The sequence below is a fragment of the Lampris incognitus genome, chromosome 10 (assembly GCF_029633865.1).
Source record: "Lampris incognitus isolate fLamInc1 chromosome 10, fLamInc1.hap2, whole genome shotgun sequence".
NCBI classification, from domain to species: Eukaryota; Metazoa; Chordata; class Actinopteri; order Lampriformes; family Lampridae; genus Lampris; species Lampris incognitus.
This window is the reverse complement of record NC_079220.1, coordinates 25,888,810-25,904,504: the sequence shown is the minus strand read 5'-3', so window position 1 is coordinate 25,904,504 and position 15,695 is coordinate 25,888,810. Positions and strand designations below refer to the sequence as shown.

The 15,695-nt window shown below is 42.3% G+C and overlaps 2 protein-coding genes across 4 annotated transcripts in view; both read left to right on the top strand.

Annotated features, from left to right (window-relative positions):
• The first annotated feature begins 7,547 nt into the window (after nt 1-7,547).
• psmg3 (proteasome (prosome, macropain) assembly chaperone 3) lies at nt 7,548-12,104 on the top strand. The gene is made up of 3 exons (XM_056288273.1): nt 7,548-7,695; nt 8,570-8,799; nt 10,624-12,104. Exons 2-3 carry the CDS (start codon nt 8,581-8,583, stop codon nt 10,774-10,776), a joined length of 372 nt encoding a protein of 123 aa, XP_056144248.1. The 5' UTR covers nt 7,548-7,695; nt 8,570-8,580; the 3' UTR covers nt 10,777-12,104.
• A 620-nt stretch (nt 12,105-12,724) lies between these two features.
• The window catches only part of tmem184a (transmembrane protein 184a), a 31,024-nt gene continuing 28,053 nt past the window's right edge, over nt 12,725-15,695 (top strand). For 2 of the 3 annotated variants that reach the window (XM_056287834.1, XM_056287831.1), the window contains exons 1-2: nt 12,725-12,988; nt 13,619-13,840. In XM_056287834.1, coding sequence (XP_056143809.1) covers nt 13,640-13,840 — 201 coding nt within the window. In that variant the 5' untranslated portion in view covers nt 12,725-12,988; nt 13,619-13,639. Of the gene's footprint in view, nt 12,989-13,066; nt 13,149-13,618; nt 13,841-15,695 lie in introns of all 3 variants that reach the window. The other variant, XM_056287832.1, reaches the window with a different exon arrangement.

Here is a 15,695-nt window from a genome sequence, read left to right as displayed (position 1 = left end):
CAGAAAATGTTCGCTATATGGGTCAAGTGCTTATATAACTTTGATCAGTTCACCATTCCTCGCACTGAACCTTCTGTCTATTTCTTTTATTACAATATTGATAGTACAGAAAAACAACCTCAGGGGTCCTCGGTGGTGTAGCGGTCTAAGCATCGGCTTTGCGTCGATGCAGTTAACCACTGGGGACTGGGGTTCGTGCCCCGGTCTCGTCAGATCCGACTATGGCCGGACCCGATGAAGCAGCGATCATTGGCAACGCTGTCTTCGGGAGGGAGTCGGCTTGTGTTCGTCACGTGAATGCGTCTCTGTGTGTATCGGAAAAAACAGTGGTTCGGCCTGGAGTCGCCCTGTCACGAAAGTGGGGAGGCATCTCCTTCGAGACTGCCGGCCGGAGAGATGCAGTTGGTGAACGCATGCAGTACGAGGGTGGGTGTTTGAATTAAAATAGGGATCGATTGGCCATTCAATTGGGAGAAAAAAGGGAAAAATCAGAAATAAATTTATAAAAAAAGAAAAACAACCTCAGTTCATTATCTTGACCCTCTTCATCATCAGTTTCTCTCTGTCCGACTCCTTCCTCAACCATGAAACCCGGCAGATTTTTGTCCTGCATCTGTCACCGTTTTTGTGGCCTTTCAGCATCGCGCGTGTGGCACTGTTCCAGAATGGTGGTGAACTCACTCTCAAAGCGAAGTTTCGCCACACATTCTGCTGCACTTCGAATGAGTCCAAGAACAGAGAGAAGATCTGTGTTCTCTTCTTGTAAGAGTTTGTTGGGCGGATCAAGCAACAAAATTATGTTTTGCAGCATTCGTGCAATGAACTCAAACCTGCGGTCAATTTTTATTTTTTTATTTAACCTTTATTTAACCAGGAGGATCCCGTTGAGATTACAAACCTCTTTTTCAAGGGAGACCTGGCCAAGATAGGCAGCGGCATTTAGAAAGCACAGATACAAAATCACACAGTTTCAAAATTACACATTTGAAAACACAATCAAAAGACAAAAAAAAAATAGAAAAAAAGTAAATTACAAGCAGATTATAAAAAAAACAAGTACATGTTGTGAAATCAGCTTCAAGTACTCTCAATTTGGATTTCAATTTACATTTTTTGGTCAATAATGGCCCATTGCCTTAATGTACAAATCAACTCCGTATTTGTAGCTGCTGTCAATTTCAGTCAATAAGAAACACATTTCCTCATAGGATCGGAGTGCAGCGATTACTGTAGCCAAATGTCCTGTCCAACGCTGTTCTAGAAGTCGCTTCAGTTTTTCACCTTTGAAGTGAACTGCTACAGTGGGTTTCTTAAGAAACCTGTACAGCGTGCCACACACCGCCAGAAAATGTTAAATTTATTTTTCATTTGACATTTGTTGTGTTGTGTTCTGTTTATATTGATATTCATGTTACCCACTTGCACCACTAGGTGGTGCTATGTTAATATGCTGTTTCCTGTTTTGACGTGAGAAGAGACTGTAACGATGGCTGCCTACATGATCCTTGAGTTAAGTAAAAGTCCGTTCTAATCCGACCTGCCTCCTCATAATTTTGCACCATCCAATACTACAAACTGGCGACGAGTGAACCCAAAGATTGGTTTTATGCTTTTGGCTTATATTTTCTGAAAATGGCTGTGAATGTGCCTTCTCCCGCGATGTTCCTGCCTTGCCCGGGCGAACCTGCAATGCCATTCAATACATGGCTACGGCTATTCAACAATTATTTAATGGTGATCAGTGCAAATGGAAAAGCTTGGCCTGAGGCTCGCAAGAGAGCTATTCTGCTACATTGTCTGGGCACTGAAGGACAACGGATTTTTTTACACATTACCAGATACGAGTGAGACATTTTCTTCTGCTGTTACTGCCTTACAGGCTTACTTTACACCTAAGACCAACGTCGTTGTTGAACGGCATATTTTCAGGAAGCGGACACAGGCACCGCATGAGACTATTCTGCAATACGTTGCTGCTTTGCGTGAACTGGCTACTAAATGTGACTTTGCTGATAAAATGGATGAGATGGTCCGCGACAAGTTAATTGAGCATGTAGTTAGCCAGCGTATAAGAGCGAGACTGTTACTTGAACCTGATCTAACACTAGATAAGGCTATCACTATAGCAACACAGTTTGAATCTGCTACTGAACAAGCTAAAGCAATGGCACCAGACCACCGTGTCCCAGTACAGGCTGTACAGTCGAGGTCACGTACCTGTAGGAAGCGGGACAGACAGCCCTCCCACTCAGCTGAGCCACCTACTACTTTGCAGACTGCATCACCCCGCTCCTGCTTCAGATGTGGCTCTGACAGTCACTTGGCGAACTCTCCACAATGCCCAGCTGCAAATGCCACTTGCAGTGCATGCCACAAAGTATGACACTTTGCTCATGCCTGCAGATCTGCTCAAACCCAGCCTGTGCATGAAGTTGAACTCCCTGAACTGAAAGTGTTCTACTTAGATGATGCTGACTATGCTCCATGGAAAATTCTGTGCAATGTCCATGTCCACGCACCAACTACTCCTGCCCAGGAAATTGAACTAGTTGTGGATACAGGTTCAGCAGTATACATAGTGCCACACTCTACCTACGAAAAGTACTTCAGTACCACACCACTGTCTGCACCTGCTGTTCGCCTTGTGTCATACAAACGGTCTTGCATACTTGTTCTGGGGTGCCTACAGGCTCAAGTGAGTAGAGATGACATCACTGCCCCTGCCATGTTCTTTGTAGTGGATAAAGGAACCCCACTGCTCAGGATGGACCTGATAACTGCTCTACACCTCTGTATTAGTGGAAATACCGTTCTTACCTCTTCTGCTCCAGCTAAATCTGCTCCGGTGCTGACTACTGCTCTCACCGCTCCCACTGCCCCTGCCATTGGCTGTGCAAAGGACTTTGTGCATTGAGTTAAGCCTCGTTCTGCACCCCTACAACCAGTACCTCTGCCAGATGGCCCATGGAAAAAGCTATGTCTTGACATAGTAAGGCCTTCTGAGACAGCTGTGCCTGCCTGCCGTTATGCTATTACTCTGACGGACTACTACTTCAAGTGGCCTGAGTTGGCCTTTTCCCACACTGCAACAACTGCTGACGTAATACAGTTTCTTAACTCTGTTTTTAGCAGACACAGTGACCCAGAAAGCATCGTTACAGACAATGGAGCTCAATTCATATCGGCAGCCTTCGCTGAGTTTCTTGAGAAAAGGGGCATCCTCCACAATTGGGTATCAGTCTACTATCCGGTGGCCAACGGGGCCGTTGAACATTTCCACCGTGTTCTGAAGAGCTGCATCCAGACTGCAATCCAGCAGTCTCGGCCATGGAAGGAGGCTGTGTTGGATTGGCTACAAGTCTACAGGGCCACTCCACACACCACCACTGCCGTCCCACCACATGAACTGCTTTATGGCAGAAGAATGCGCACTAAACTGGACATACTGCCCCTGCAACCTACTTTGACAGCACAGGGTGACTTTGTGCACAGAATGGGCCAAGAAAAACAGGCCAAGATGAAGCGCTACACTGACTCCAAACGTGACGCCCACGTGGCTCTCTTTCAGGAGGGAGAGAGGGTTAGGGTAAGAACACGTCACCACGTTCCCAAAGCACACCCGAGATTCAGTGGACCAGTGACTGTGGAAAAGAAGGTAGGCACAAGCACCTTCTTGCTTAGTGATCGAACAAAATTGAATGCATCCCACCTGGCTCCCTTCCCTGCTGCAGCTGAGTATGAACCTGTCAACAATCCTGCTCCAAAATCACATCACACGCACACTCCCCGCATCCAGCCACGTGCAAGAAACAAGCCTAGTTGGCATAAGGACTGTGTCCCGTACTGAAAGTTTGACTAAGTTTAAGCCATTGGATGGCTAGAAAAAGGCATGGGAAAGAGAAAAAAATAATATTACAAGCAAGCCTGTTATAAGGGAAACATACTGTTGACAAATGTTTCTTTGACGTATACTCTGGTTTTGAAGAATTGACCATGGCCTAGAGAGAAAGATGATATCAGAAAAAAAGGTAAATGAAACATAATGATATTGTAGGATTAGAGATGTTAAGGCATACTGTTTACATACCATTAAATGTTTTGGTACTGTTACCTAATGTTAGTCATCTTTGGAAAATAATAAGCAGTGATTACAGAATCTTACTGACGCTGGTTTGGCAGTAACATTCTTTTACAGAGAGAGGAGATGTGTTCTGTTTATATTGATATTCATGTTACCCTCTTGCACCACAAGGTGGTGCTATGTCAATATGTTTCCTGTTTTGACGTGAAGAAGAGAATGCAATGACGGGCTGCCTACATGATCCTTGAGTTAAGTAAACGTCCGTTCTAATCCGACCTGCCTCCTCGTGATTGTGCACCATCCAACACTACAGGTTGTAACAGTGGACGTATAGTATTTCTCTGTCCAGTTTGTCCTGCAGAACCTGTTGCATGCACACGTCACCAACGCACCATCATAGACTTGGCTAAGTATCTTAGATGGACCGAGTCCAACTCTGTAACTCAGACAGCATTGTGTTTGCTATCGTCTGTGCATCACCATGCCTCCTACCTGTGGAGGCATGGAGATGTTTAGGAGAGATGGCAGTGGAGTTTTTAACTAGATTGTTTAACACAATCTTGGAAAATGAGAGGATGCCTGAGGAGTGGGGAAGAAGCATACTGGTACCGATTTTCAAGAATATGGGCAATGTGCAGAACTGTAGCAACTACAGAGGTATAAAGTTGATCAGCCACAGCATGAAGATATGGGAAATAGTAACAGAAGCTGGGTTAAGAGGAGAGGTGATTATTAGCGAGTAGCAGTATGGTTTCATGCCACGAAAGAGCACTACAGGTGTGATGTTTGCTTTGAGAATGTTGATTGAGAACTATAGAGAAGGCCAGAAGGAGTTACATTGTGTCTTTGTGGATTTAGAGAAAGCTTATGACAGGGTGCCAAGAGAGGAGGTGTGGTATTGTATGAGGAAGTCGGGAGTTGCAGAGAAGTATGTAGGAGTGGTGCAGGATATATATGAGGGAAGTGTGACAGTGGTGAGGTGTGTGGTTGGAATGACAGCCGGGTTCAAGGTGGAGATGGGATTGCATCAAGGATTAGCTCTGAGCCCTTTCTTGTTTGCAATGTTGATGGACAGGTTGGTGGACAAGATCAGGCAGGATTCTCTATGATGTTTGCGGATGACATTGTGATCTGTAGCGCGTGTAGGGTGCAGGTTGAGGGAAGCCTGGAGAGGTGGAGGTATGCACTGGAGAGAAGAGGAATGAAAGTCAGTAGGAGCGAGGCAGAATACCTATGCCTGAATGAGAGGGAGGACAGTGGAATGGTGAGGATGCAAGGAGTAGAGGTGAAGAAGGCGTATGAGTTTAAATACTTGGGGTCAACTGTCCAAAGTAACGGGGAGTGCAGAAGAGAGGTGAAGAAGAGAGTGCACGCAGGATGGAGTGGTTGGAGAAGAGTGTCAGGAGTGATTTGTGGCAGAAGGGTACCAGCAAGAGTTACAGGGGATGTTTACAAGCTGGTAGTGAGACCAGCTATGTTATACGGTTTGGAGACAGTGGCATTGACGAGGAAGCGGAGCTGGAGGTGGCAGATTTGAAGATGCTAAGATTTTCATTGGGAGTGACGAAGAAGGGCAGGATTAGGAACGATTATATTCAATGGACCGCTCAGGTTGGATGGCTTGGAGACAAAGCAAGAGAGGCAAAATTGAGATGGCTTGGACATGTGTGGAGGAGATATGCTGGGTATATTGGGAGAAGGATGCTGAATATGGAGCTGCCAGGAAAGAGGAAAAGAGGAAGGCCAAAGAGGAGGTTTATGGATGTGGTGAGGGAGGACATGCAGGTGGCTGGTGTGACAGAGGAAGCTGCAGAGGACAGGAAGAAAGGGAAACGGATTATCCGCTGTGGCAACCCTTAACCTGAGCAACCGAAAGTAGTTGTAGTAGTAGTAGACTCATTTAAGCAAATGTTCTGCAAGAGCAAATTGTCATTCACTGTCAGTGGAGGAGTTTCTTAACACCTTAGATTAGAATCTTGATTCAGTCGTTCTTTAGATGGAATGTTTTTTTTTTAATGTGCACCAACACTGACTGAAACATATTTGCCATAAGTACAGTTTATTACAGCACAGCATCACCTGAAACCAGGTAAACTTAATTTCAAGCTTGGTGCAGGCTCCAATATCAGCACAGATAGAATCTCTAGATAGATAGACAAGTAGATAGAGAGAAAAACTAACCTCTGATAGATAACTCTTTGCCGTCACTTTGTGGATTTAGTGTTATAATCATCACGCCTGAACACGCTGCCGGGAGCTCGACCACCAAAGTTTAAAAAACATTTAAAAAAGAATAAAATGAATGTTGCATTTATTAATTCTATCAAGTGTTTAAATCCCCAGCAAACTTATGGCTTAAAAAAAGGGAAAAAAACACCCAGTGTTTGCCTCAAACTTGACAATCACATTAATTTGACTGTAATGAGAACCAAACAGTTTATTCTAGTGGGAGGTGTGCCACTCCACAAGACCAACATGTGGTCCAAGTGATGAAAAATTGTCCAAAAACGACAAAGAAAGAAAAGAAAAATCTCTAGACTTATTCTTAACTTTGAAATGTTTACTGATATTACCTTTTTTTTTGTAAGGGGATACATGTGCTTGCTACCGGAGTTTGCTACCGGAGTGCTGACCTCCATTGTTCAAAGAGAACGGCTACAATTCATATTGGAAAAGACAAGCAAATTTAAACAGATGGGGAGAGGATACCCAGCATGTTTGTCGATATCTGCCATTTTCTAACACTTTTAGTAGATATCAGTTTACTGCGATCACTGAATGATTCCCTGAGGGCGTTGATGGTGAGACAAGCCAGTAATTGGCTGGACATAAGACCCTTTGTACAACAATGATCCTCAGCCAGCCAAGCTCCTGTGTTTTTGAATGCAGACATCTGGGAAGTCTGGGAGTGTGATTATTTCCTTTTCCATTAAAATCATTAGAGTAAGTGAGTATAAAAATGTTCATTATTTGGATATTCCTTGATTAGCTTGTTTTAAATACACCAATGATGAAATTATCACAAAGGACAACTGCTTGCATGCAAAATCTCAGTTTTCAAGCAATTTCTTGGCCAGACCGAATCAGTGGGCCCTTTGGAATCCAGCCAAGAGTGAAGAACCTCAAAATCAACTTGCTTCTGGCATAGTATAGCCTACTAATTTCTTAGTCGTTTGTTCAGTCTGACAAATCTCCCCATGGCGACAACAAATTATATCTCATCTCGTCTCATTTCAATAATTTCTGGGTAGTACTTTACCAAGGTCTAGTGAGTCACAATTCAAATTTCTATATACATACGGTTTAGCAACATTTGTCCTCTACATAAATTTTTATGCACGTAATTATAACGTTCACCATGAAGTAGACGGTAATTACTGGCGGCTTCAAAAGTACTCTTGGGGTGGAACAGGGACACGTGGTACAGCTGGTAGGGTACTCTGCGCATGCGCAGACAAGCGGGGGAAGTTTGGTTGGTGCCTCACATCCTTGATTTGAAGGCTGAGCAGAGCAGGAGAATGAAGATGACAAAGCGAAATTAAAAATGCTGGATTAGTTTCAATTCGGTTTTGTAGTCGACACAAATTTTAGCCGCACAAGGAAATTATAAAAGGGTGAGGCTCTTTCTCTGTTTCTGTTGCCAACGTATTGGTTCTTGCGAGTTCGACGGCGGTTACAGCTGGAGCTAGCTAACGTTAGCTTTGGTGCTGCGGCATGGTCCACTTTTGCCAGGCGAGACACACGCACCGTCTCCGGGCGCTTGCCTTTCTGTCGCTCCCCTGTCCAAGGAGAGCAGATCTCGATCCGATGAAAATATACGTAGTGTCTTGCAAATGGCCCCGTGATGCAGGCGAAAAGGATGGTGTTTCGACCCGACTGTCATCTATTTTAGTGATTCCTGCATTTAACCGCTCGTTGTTTGATGCTATAACCTACACGTTTAAAGTTGCTTACACACAACTCTCAAAAGTTATATATCCTCCACGAACCTTTTACTGGTCTTATTTTAGTGTCGCGATCTTAAAACTCTTGTGTGAATAATTCATCCATCCATTATCCAAACTGCTGTCGAGGTCGCGGGGATGCTGGGGCCTATCCCAGCAGTCATTGGATAATAATAGTCTTGTGTGAATCAATGTCCCGATAATGTACAGATCACGTTAGCTGGCATCTTTGAGAGCGCCTGTAACCCACAGGATCCCTTTTGTGTTGTCAAAAATGACTAAATTGTGCACGATTTGCTGTTAGTTTCTGTAACCACGTCCACCATTTGAGACTTGGGAGGCTTGTATGAGTATGTGCACAATAGGCACCTTTTGTTTAAAAGTAGGCATTTGATAGTAAAACTGTAAGAACCCAAACTCAATTGCATGGAATGTGCTGTGTGCTGTTAATTATTCTATCTTGTTTCCTACATTAGCCACATAATCTTAAAATGTAAGTCTGCTATTAAATCGTCATATTGCTTTGTCCCTTCCCACCCCACAGCATTTATAAAAATGTCTGCTACAGAGCCCATCATCAGATCCAGGCAGACAGAGAAAACAGTGAATGGAATCTCAACACAGGTTGTCTGCACAGAGTTCAGTAATTACATATTCATAGTCCTCACCCAGTACGGCAAGATTGGAACATTGATATCTGTCACACCTGACTCCAGAACCAATGATATCAGCACGCCCATGTTCTCCACCAAAGTATTGCTGGGAAAAGACGAGGTATGCCTAAAGAAATATCTCAAATAAATGTGTCATTATGATGCAGTCCTGATCAGAGGGTGGATAATTTTGATCCACCTGGGAGCCCTGAGAGGATTTTTGCGGTATTAGGCTCTGTCATTTCATGCTGTTAAATGGCAGAGGAAATTCCTGTGGGACTCTTGAGTGACAAAGAATCTAATTAAATGTGTGTGTGTGTGGGGGGGGGGATGAATCCAATGAGCAGAATTGATTTCATACAATTCAAGTTTCATGTAATTCAAAACGGTTTGTACTAAAATCACCTTTGGTTTTCAAAGGTTTGAGGTTTAAAATCAGAAAATCGGTCACAGGTCCTTTCAAGGTGGGGTGGTGTTTGCAAATCTTAAAAGATTCAGTTGTATATTGGTTACAGTTAATGACAAGAGGTAAATTGAAAATGACAAGGTGTGCAAGAAAACATGCAGTGTGGAGCTTGTTTTGTTCCACCCCCGTCATGTAGCAGAGGTTCTCGATTACTGATGTCAGTACTGCATGGTTTTCTATTCTGTCGTCTTATTGTTTACATTGACCTGTTGTGCCAGGTTGAAGAAACTGATACCATTGCTGAATACCTGGCAGAATGAAAAAGCAGTAGCACAGAGAATCCCAAGGACCTTATTTGAGAATCACTGCGTTACAATACAGGAAGGTCATAATAGACATCATAATAACCTGTCGTATACATGACCCATACATAATTTGTATGGATTCTTGTGTGTAAAATATGTATTGATTTCTTGAGTAATCCAAAATGCCTATGCTTGGAAGAATCTTTCTTTAGTGGATGGGATGGGGGGTGTTTAGTGGCAAGTTGTGACTGCCAAGTGCTGTTGTGGTCCTGGCTTAAAGCTACTGGCAGAAATGTCGGCCCAAAGGTGGTAGATGATGCGTTATGATGCTTTAGTTGACCGCGATTCCCAAAATTCTGTCTCCTGTCGCTTGATCTAACAATCATGGATGATTCTGCATGGCATCTTTCACTGACTTCTTATGTATATTTTTCATTTATGTATAACAGACAAATTTAAAGTAATCTATTTCAGTTAAAATAGCATGAGCATACGTACACATTTGCCTAATATTAGTCTGTAAATATGTAAAATACGTTACTTCGCTTGCGCCAGTAAAGGTTTTGTGGGAAATGCACGCTTAGTCGGCAAATCGGCAAAGCCGTGTAGCAAAGTTTAGATTTGTTTTTTCTTCTTTTGGGCCTGGGGGAAATTTTCAAAACTTATAGCAATGAAAATGAATTTTCTCATAAATATTTCCTCAAGCAGCTTTACGTTGCCTCCAGGGGTTGCTGAATTGTCGTGTATGTGTGAGAGCTTGGGATTTGTCCCCTTCGTTGCTGCTGAGTGTCTGTGCTCCCCTATGGTTGCCAAAGTTCAGTAACTTGGTAATGGGTGTTTAGGGGGGGTGCATGTTTACTCGAAGGAGGGCTAGAGTTGGCCATAACATGCAGTCAGAGGATATTTTATCATTTGTTCATATATTTTTTTTACTACTGCAAAGGGACATTAATAAAAAAAATGCTCAGGCTGGCACTGTCAGTTCTTATTAGTTTGAGTAAATCATTGCTGTGTGTACCATTTTGCTCTCGTTGAACTGTGGGTGTGGGACCATGACTAGTTGTTGTGGAAAGGGTACAGTTAGGAGCAGAGGCATATTGGAAATCGTGCCGACACAGTCCGTCACTATCATTCCTTTTTTTATGTGACAAGAAACACTTATTGCTGTGCCGTATCCATTGTTGTCATGCAGTGGCTGTTTTTTTATGTTTTTGACTTCTGTTTTTTTTTGCAGCCTCTGACCCATGTCTGTGCAAAGAACCTGGCAATGTTTGTGTCACAAGAGGCAGGCAACAGGCCTGTCCTGCTGGGACTTTCTCTGAAGGACACCTCCATAGAAACGATAAAGCAAATGAAAGAAGTCATCCAAAGTTGTAAAGTGTGGTGACGGGTCACCAGCAGGAGCCAGGAGATTCCTTAACATGGGTGCAAAAAGCCTGAAAGCTGGACTAGATGCAGCCCACCAGTTTGCTGTCACGTTTATAATTCTTGTCAACTTTTCACCTTGTTTGACTGTAAAGTAGAACACATGTCTGCTCTCAAAAAACAGTAATGTAAAAGCCAACCGGTTATTTATCATCTAGTCAATTATAAATCCTTAGATTTATGTTCCAAGGCTAATTTTGTATGAACCTTGTTTCCTTGATTTTTTTTCTTGGTTTTACTCAAGCTATTAAAATGCTGTAGATTTTTAAAACTGTCAAGTGTTTACATTCTCACCGGTTGTTTGAGAACCATAACAAAGTTTAAGTTCACATTTCAGTCCACATTTTTTAATTTGCAGCATCCAAAGAAATCTGAGGCTTTACCGACTAGATTAAAATACAGTCTGCATAGTCGAATCAATTTTATTTGTACAGCCCATTATCACAAATACATATAAAAATGCATATACAGTCTGTATAGTATTCCTATTGTTTGTATTTGGTTTTAATACTTGTTTTCATTTGCATTTTGCATTTGTGAAATTACCATTCATGCCTCTGAGCATGTTGTAGTTATATGTTGATTGTCAGCCAATGAAATTGTTTGTTGATTAAGTCAAGTCAAGTAGGTTTTATTTGTCCCCAGATAGGCAATTGCTGTGTAGCAGCGGTAACATTTAAACACAAACACTCCAAAGAGCACATAAGGCAAATAGGCAAACAAATACACCAATTAAAGAAACCTACCATGAGGCCCTTCACTGAAGACATGCTGAAACTAGCTACAACCTGTTACCTCGTTGCATGTCTGCAAAACTTTTGAATCAAAACCCAAAATATTCATCTTAACATAATATCCATGAACATTGTCACATTTGGCAAGAGGACTTTATACAAATTACATAACTTGATCTTGAATCCTTCCCAGCTACCCTTTCTTAAAACCTGGCATGAAATATTGGGCTGGATTTTTAAATTATTTCATCTAATTTCACCTGTTTGATGTGTCACTGTTAAAATACATTTGTTTAAATACATAATTTTGTATTTGGTTTGATTACAGTTAATATGTAGTTGTACATATGCATGTGTGTTGCCCATCTCTGGCAACTACATCTTGATGAACTCGGATTCATAGTTTGAATTTAGACCTGGGTTTATGTCATGAAGGGCTATTCAGCCGCCATTACTTGCAAAGTAAAATTAGATGTGCCCTAAATTAAGGACTTTATACACCATGTATGGGTTGGTGGAATTGTGATTGATTTTTATTCATTTTTAAACAACTGAATGGACTAAAAAGTGGACCTATGTTTAATTTCAGAAGGAAATATTGTGAAGACTTACATGTCGATGTCTTTAAATATTCATCCTTCATGGGTTTTGTGCTGCTATGCACGATGCAGCCTGTAAGTTAGCTTGATCTTTCTGTTCAACACTGAATGGGTGAAATAGATGCATTCTAGTTACTTAGTCAACAGTACAATTTCCATTATTATTTTTCAGATGAAGGAATGAATAATGATTTATCATTCGTTCGTTCATTCAATTTTGTTTTCAAATGTAGAATTAATGTCAAATATACAAGTGAACAGGCAACCGAATTAATAAAATCATCACTGCATTCATCAAATATCAGCATAAATGCAGTCCAGCCCAGTGTAAGAACAAAGAAACGGTTTCCAAACGATAAGGTGATCAGTTTCTAATAATAATTATAATAACAGTAAGACTCCTGCTTGTGCAGGTAATGTTTGGCCCTTCGCATCAGAGCAGCGGGGCAGACGCGGATCAGGGCCGCCGTGCGAACGCGCAGCGGCGGTGATGTACGTCAAGTTATGGTCACATGACCCGTTCACCTGTTCTGAACCTGTTGATCCGCCGCTCGTGCATCTGCGCCCTGGAGGAAGACCGAGAGGCGCGTCGAAAGTGGGTTTCGTCAGTGAATTGACAAGATTTAAACACACGCTACACCACACGTCTTCTGTCAGCAGTAGATTTCACGTGAACTTTTAGACTTACTCACGAGCGCCTTTTGTGGACTTCGACCTTGCTAGTTTAAACTAGTTACCTGTTTCAAACCAGGAAGTAGTCTAGGCCAGCGAGCTCGCCGTTTCGGGATTGACAAAAGGATTTGTAATGGCAGCGAATACCAACGACAAGCTATTTGAATAGGCAAGTGTTTTTGTGTGTGTGTTGTTTTTTTGTTTGTTTTTTCAATCTTGATATTAGTCCTATATATTGTTTCTGTAGAAGTCCATGTCAGTTTCATCTGATCGCTCTGCTAAATCCATTTGGATAAAGCTGGTCACGTCTTCACCAGATAAGGGAAGAGGTGAGTTGTTTGACGGCAAAGCGCCATTAAGAGCACTTGGCGAGTGTCTCAAAGAGAGCGAGACACGCATACATGGACACAATATTTACTTGGACACAATCGGTGTCAATATTTGATCTGTGTTCCCTGGTTTACAGAAGATATCTGTGTTCCCTGGTTTACATAAAATGGGAGCATCATGGGGGGGTACATGTGAATGTGGACAACTTGATTAAGGGTGCAGTTAACCCCAATTAGCAGGGCTGGTATAAAATCACAAGTTATAAAGACGGACCGTCGTACTCCTAATATACATTTTAGTACTGTCTGTTACTGAGTACCACAGACACACGAAAAGCCCCAATAACACAGCTGCATATTGCTATAATAAAGGGCTTTTCTTGTCAGCGTTGATTTTTGCCAGAAAATTACAAAACATTTTTTCCTTTTACTAAACTTTTGACTGTTATTTTCTGCACATTTTGTTTCAGATCAACAGCTCTTTGGAAGACATGGATTTAAGAAACCTAAACGATTCTGTTGTTCACCTCGATGCACCAATTATTCCGGACAAGTCGGGCATCTCCAATCTGACCATCATCCGGATAAAGAACGGATCAATCATAGAAGACCAGATGTTTTTAAATACACTTGCTGCCCAAGCACTCTCGGGAATATGTGTCTTGTCTGCCTTGCTAATGACTTGCCATCAGGTGAGTTTTTTTACACACATCAGGTCAGCCATCAAGAAAATAAAAATCACTGCATCAGAGGTAGCCTCCAGCACTGCTCACTCTGTGTTGTTTATGTTTAAATAGACTGTTGGGCACTGCCAGGTATCTCCACCCTTGCCAGAGGACAACACAACTCCTCATATGGCTTTCTATATGCTACAGAATAGTGAATCCTGCATTTTATAATGGACCAGCCCTGAACATATCCACTGCTAAACTCACTTTGTCTTGTTAAGGAACTATAAACCGAATATTACTTTTATTTTTTTTATATTCGATGCTATAAATCATTATTTCCTCCTTGTGATGACGGCGTCCTTTGTTATCCTGGGAACTTTTTATTTGGGTCTTCTCTTGACGGTGACAATCTGTTTAAATGGAATGAGCACCACTATCTGGTTAGAAGAACCATGGAAAAACAACGCAGGGATCAATTCTTGCTGAATGTCAGATGGTCAGAACATGTGCTGGAGTATTTAGATGGCCACACATTACCATAAATAAGGGTTTCCTGTTGCATGGTTGTGTCATCATTGGTTGCATGGGGTTGCTCGCTTATCAACATGGTTGTGTCAGTTGCTGAGAAAGCAATAGGGTGCAGTGTGTTATCAGCAGATAAATTAGGCTGATACAAAGAACACATTTATAGCTTTGGGTTACAGTTCCTGTTTTTTGTTGGTGGTTTTTAATCCTACATGGCTCTGTTAGCTATATTTTAATGTTACTTAGCAGTCGGAATAGTTGTTTTATTTCTGCTTATGAATTGAATGAACACCATGTGATGAATATGCTTCATTTGATAATTAGATGAACATTTCATTCACATTTTTACCTGGTTACATTAGCACAATCTATGTTGTTCCAAATTCATAACCCACCTTGTTCTGCCATTTGTGGCTCAACATTTTACTCAGGTTGATTTCTGAAGATATAAATATGACTCTGTGTCATTAACCCCATCAAAAGACTTGCACAATTTAATCAATTTAACAGATACAAGTAGACACAGGCATAGGGATGAGCATGATGACTCAGGTTTCTTACAGTAAAGTATGTAGTTTGCAGGGAGACAACAATAGCCTGCAGGGCTGGTTTTGGAATGCTGGTGGTGTATCATCTGACTTTGCTCTGAAAGATTGGCTGTACTCTCTTGCATTCACATTCTGCATACTAAATACAGAAAAAACAATGACCTCACATCCCCCTTGCTGTAAGGTGCCAATACTTGTCTAAAGGGTTACATGTGTAGTGTGGCTAATTTTTCCTTGGTGGGCTTATTGGTCCCTGTGCAACTTGGGGCAATTTGGATGAAGTCCGACCCTCATTTTTCATGCGTCTTCTTTCTTCGACATAGTATGTAGTATAAGGCTTATATGCACAAGCAACCTCACCATTTTCTGTTATTTGTACGGTCAGATTCAGGATGTATTGTTTGTTTTTGTTTTTCCCCCACCCCTTTTCTCCCCAATTGTACTTGGCCAATCACCCCACTATTCTGAGCTGTCTCGGTCACTGCTTCACCCCCTCTGCCGATCTGGGGAGGGCTGCAGACTATCGCATGTCTCCTCCTATACATGTGGAGTCACCAGCCGCTTCTTTTCACCTGACTGTGAGGAGTTTCACCAGGGGGATGCAGCGCGTGGGAGGATCACGCTATTCCCCCCAGTCCCCCCCCCCCGACTAGAGAAGGCACTAGTGCAACAACCAGGACATGCACCTACATCCAGCTTTCCACCCGCAGACACGGCCAATTGTGTCTGTAGGGACACCTGACCAAGCCAGAGGTAACACAGGGATTCGAACCAGCGGTCCCTGTGCTGGTAGGCAACGGAAT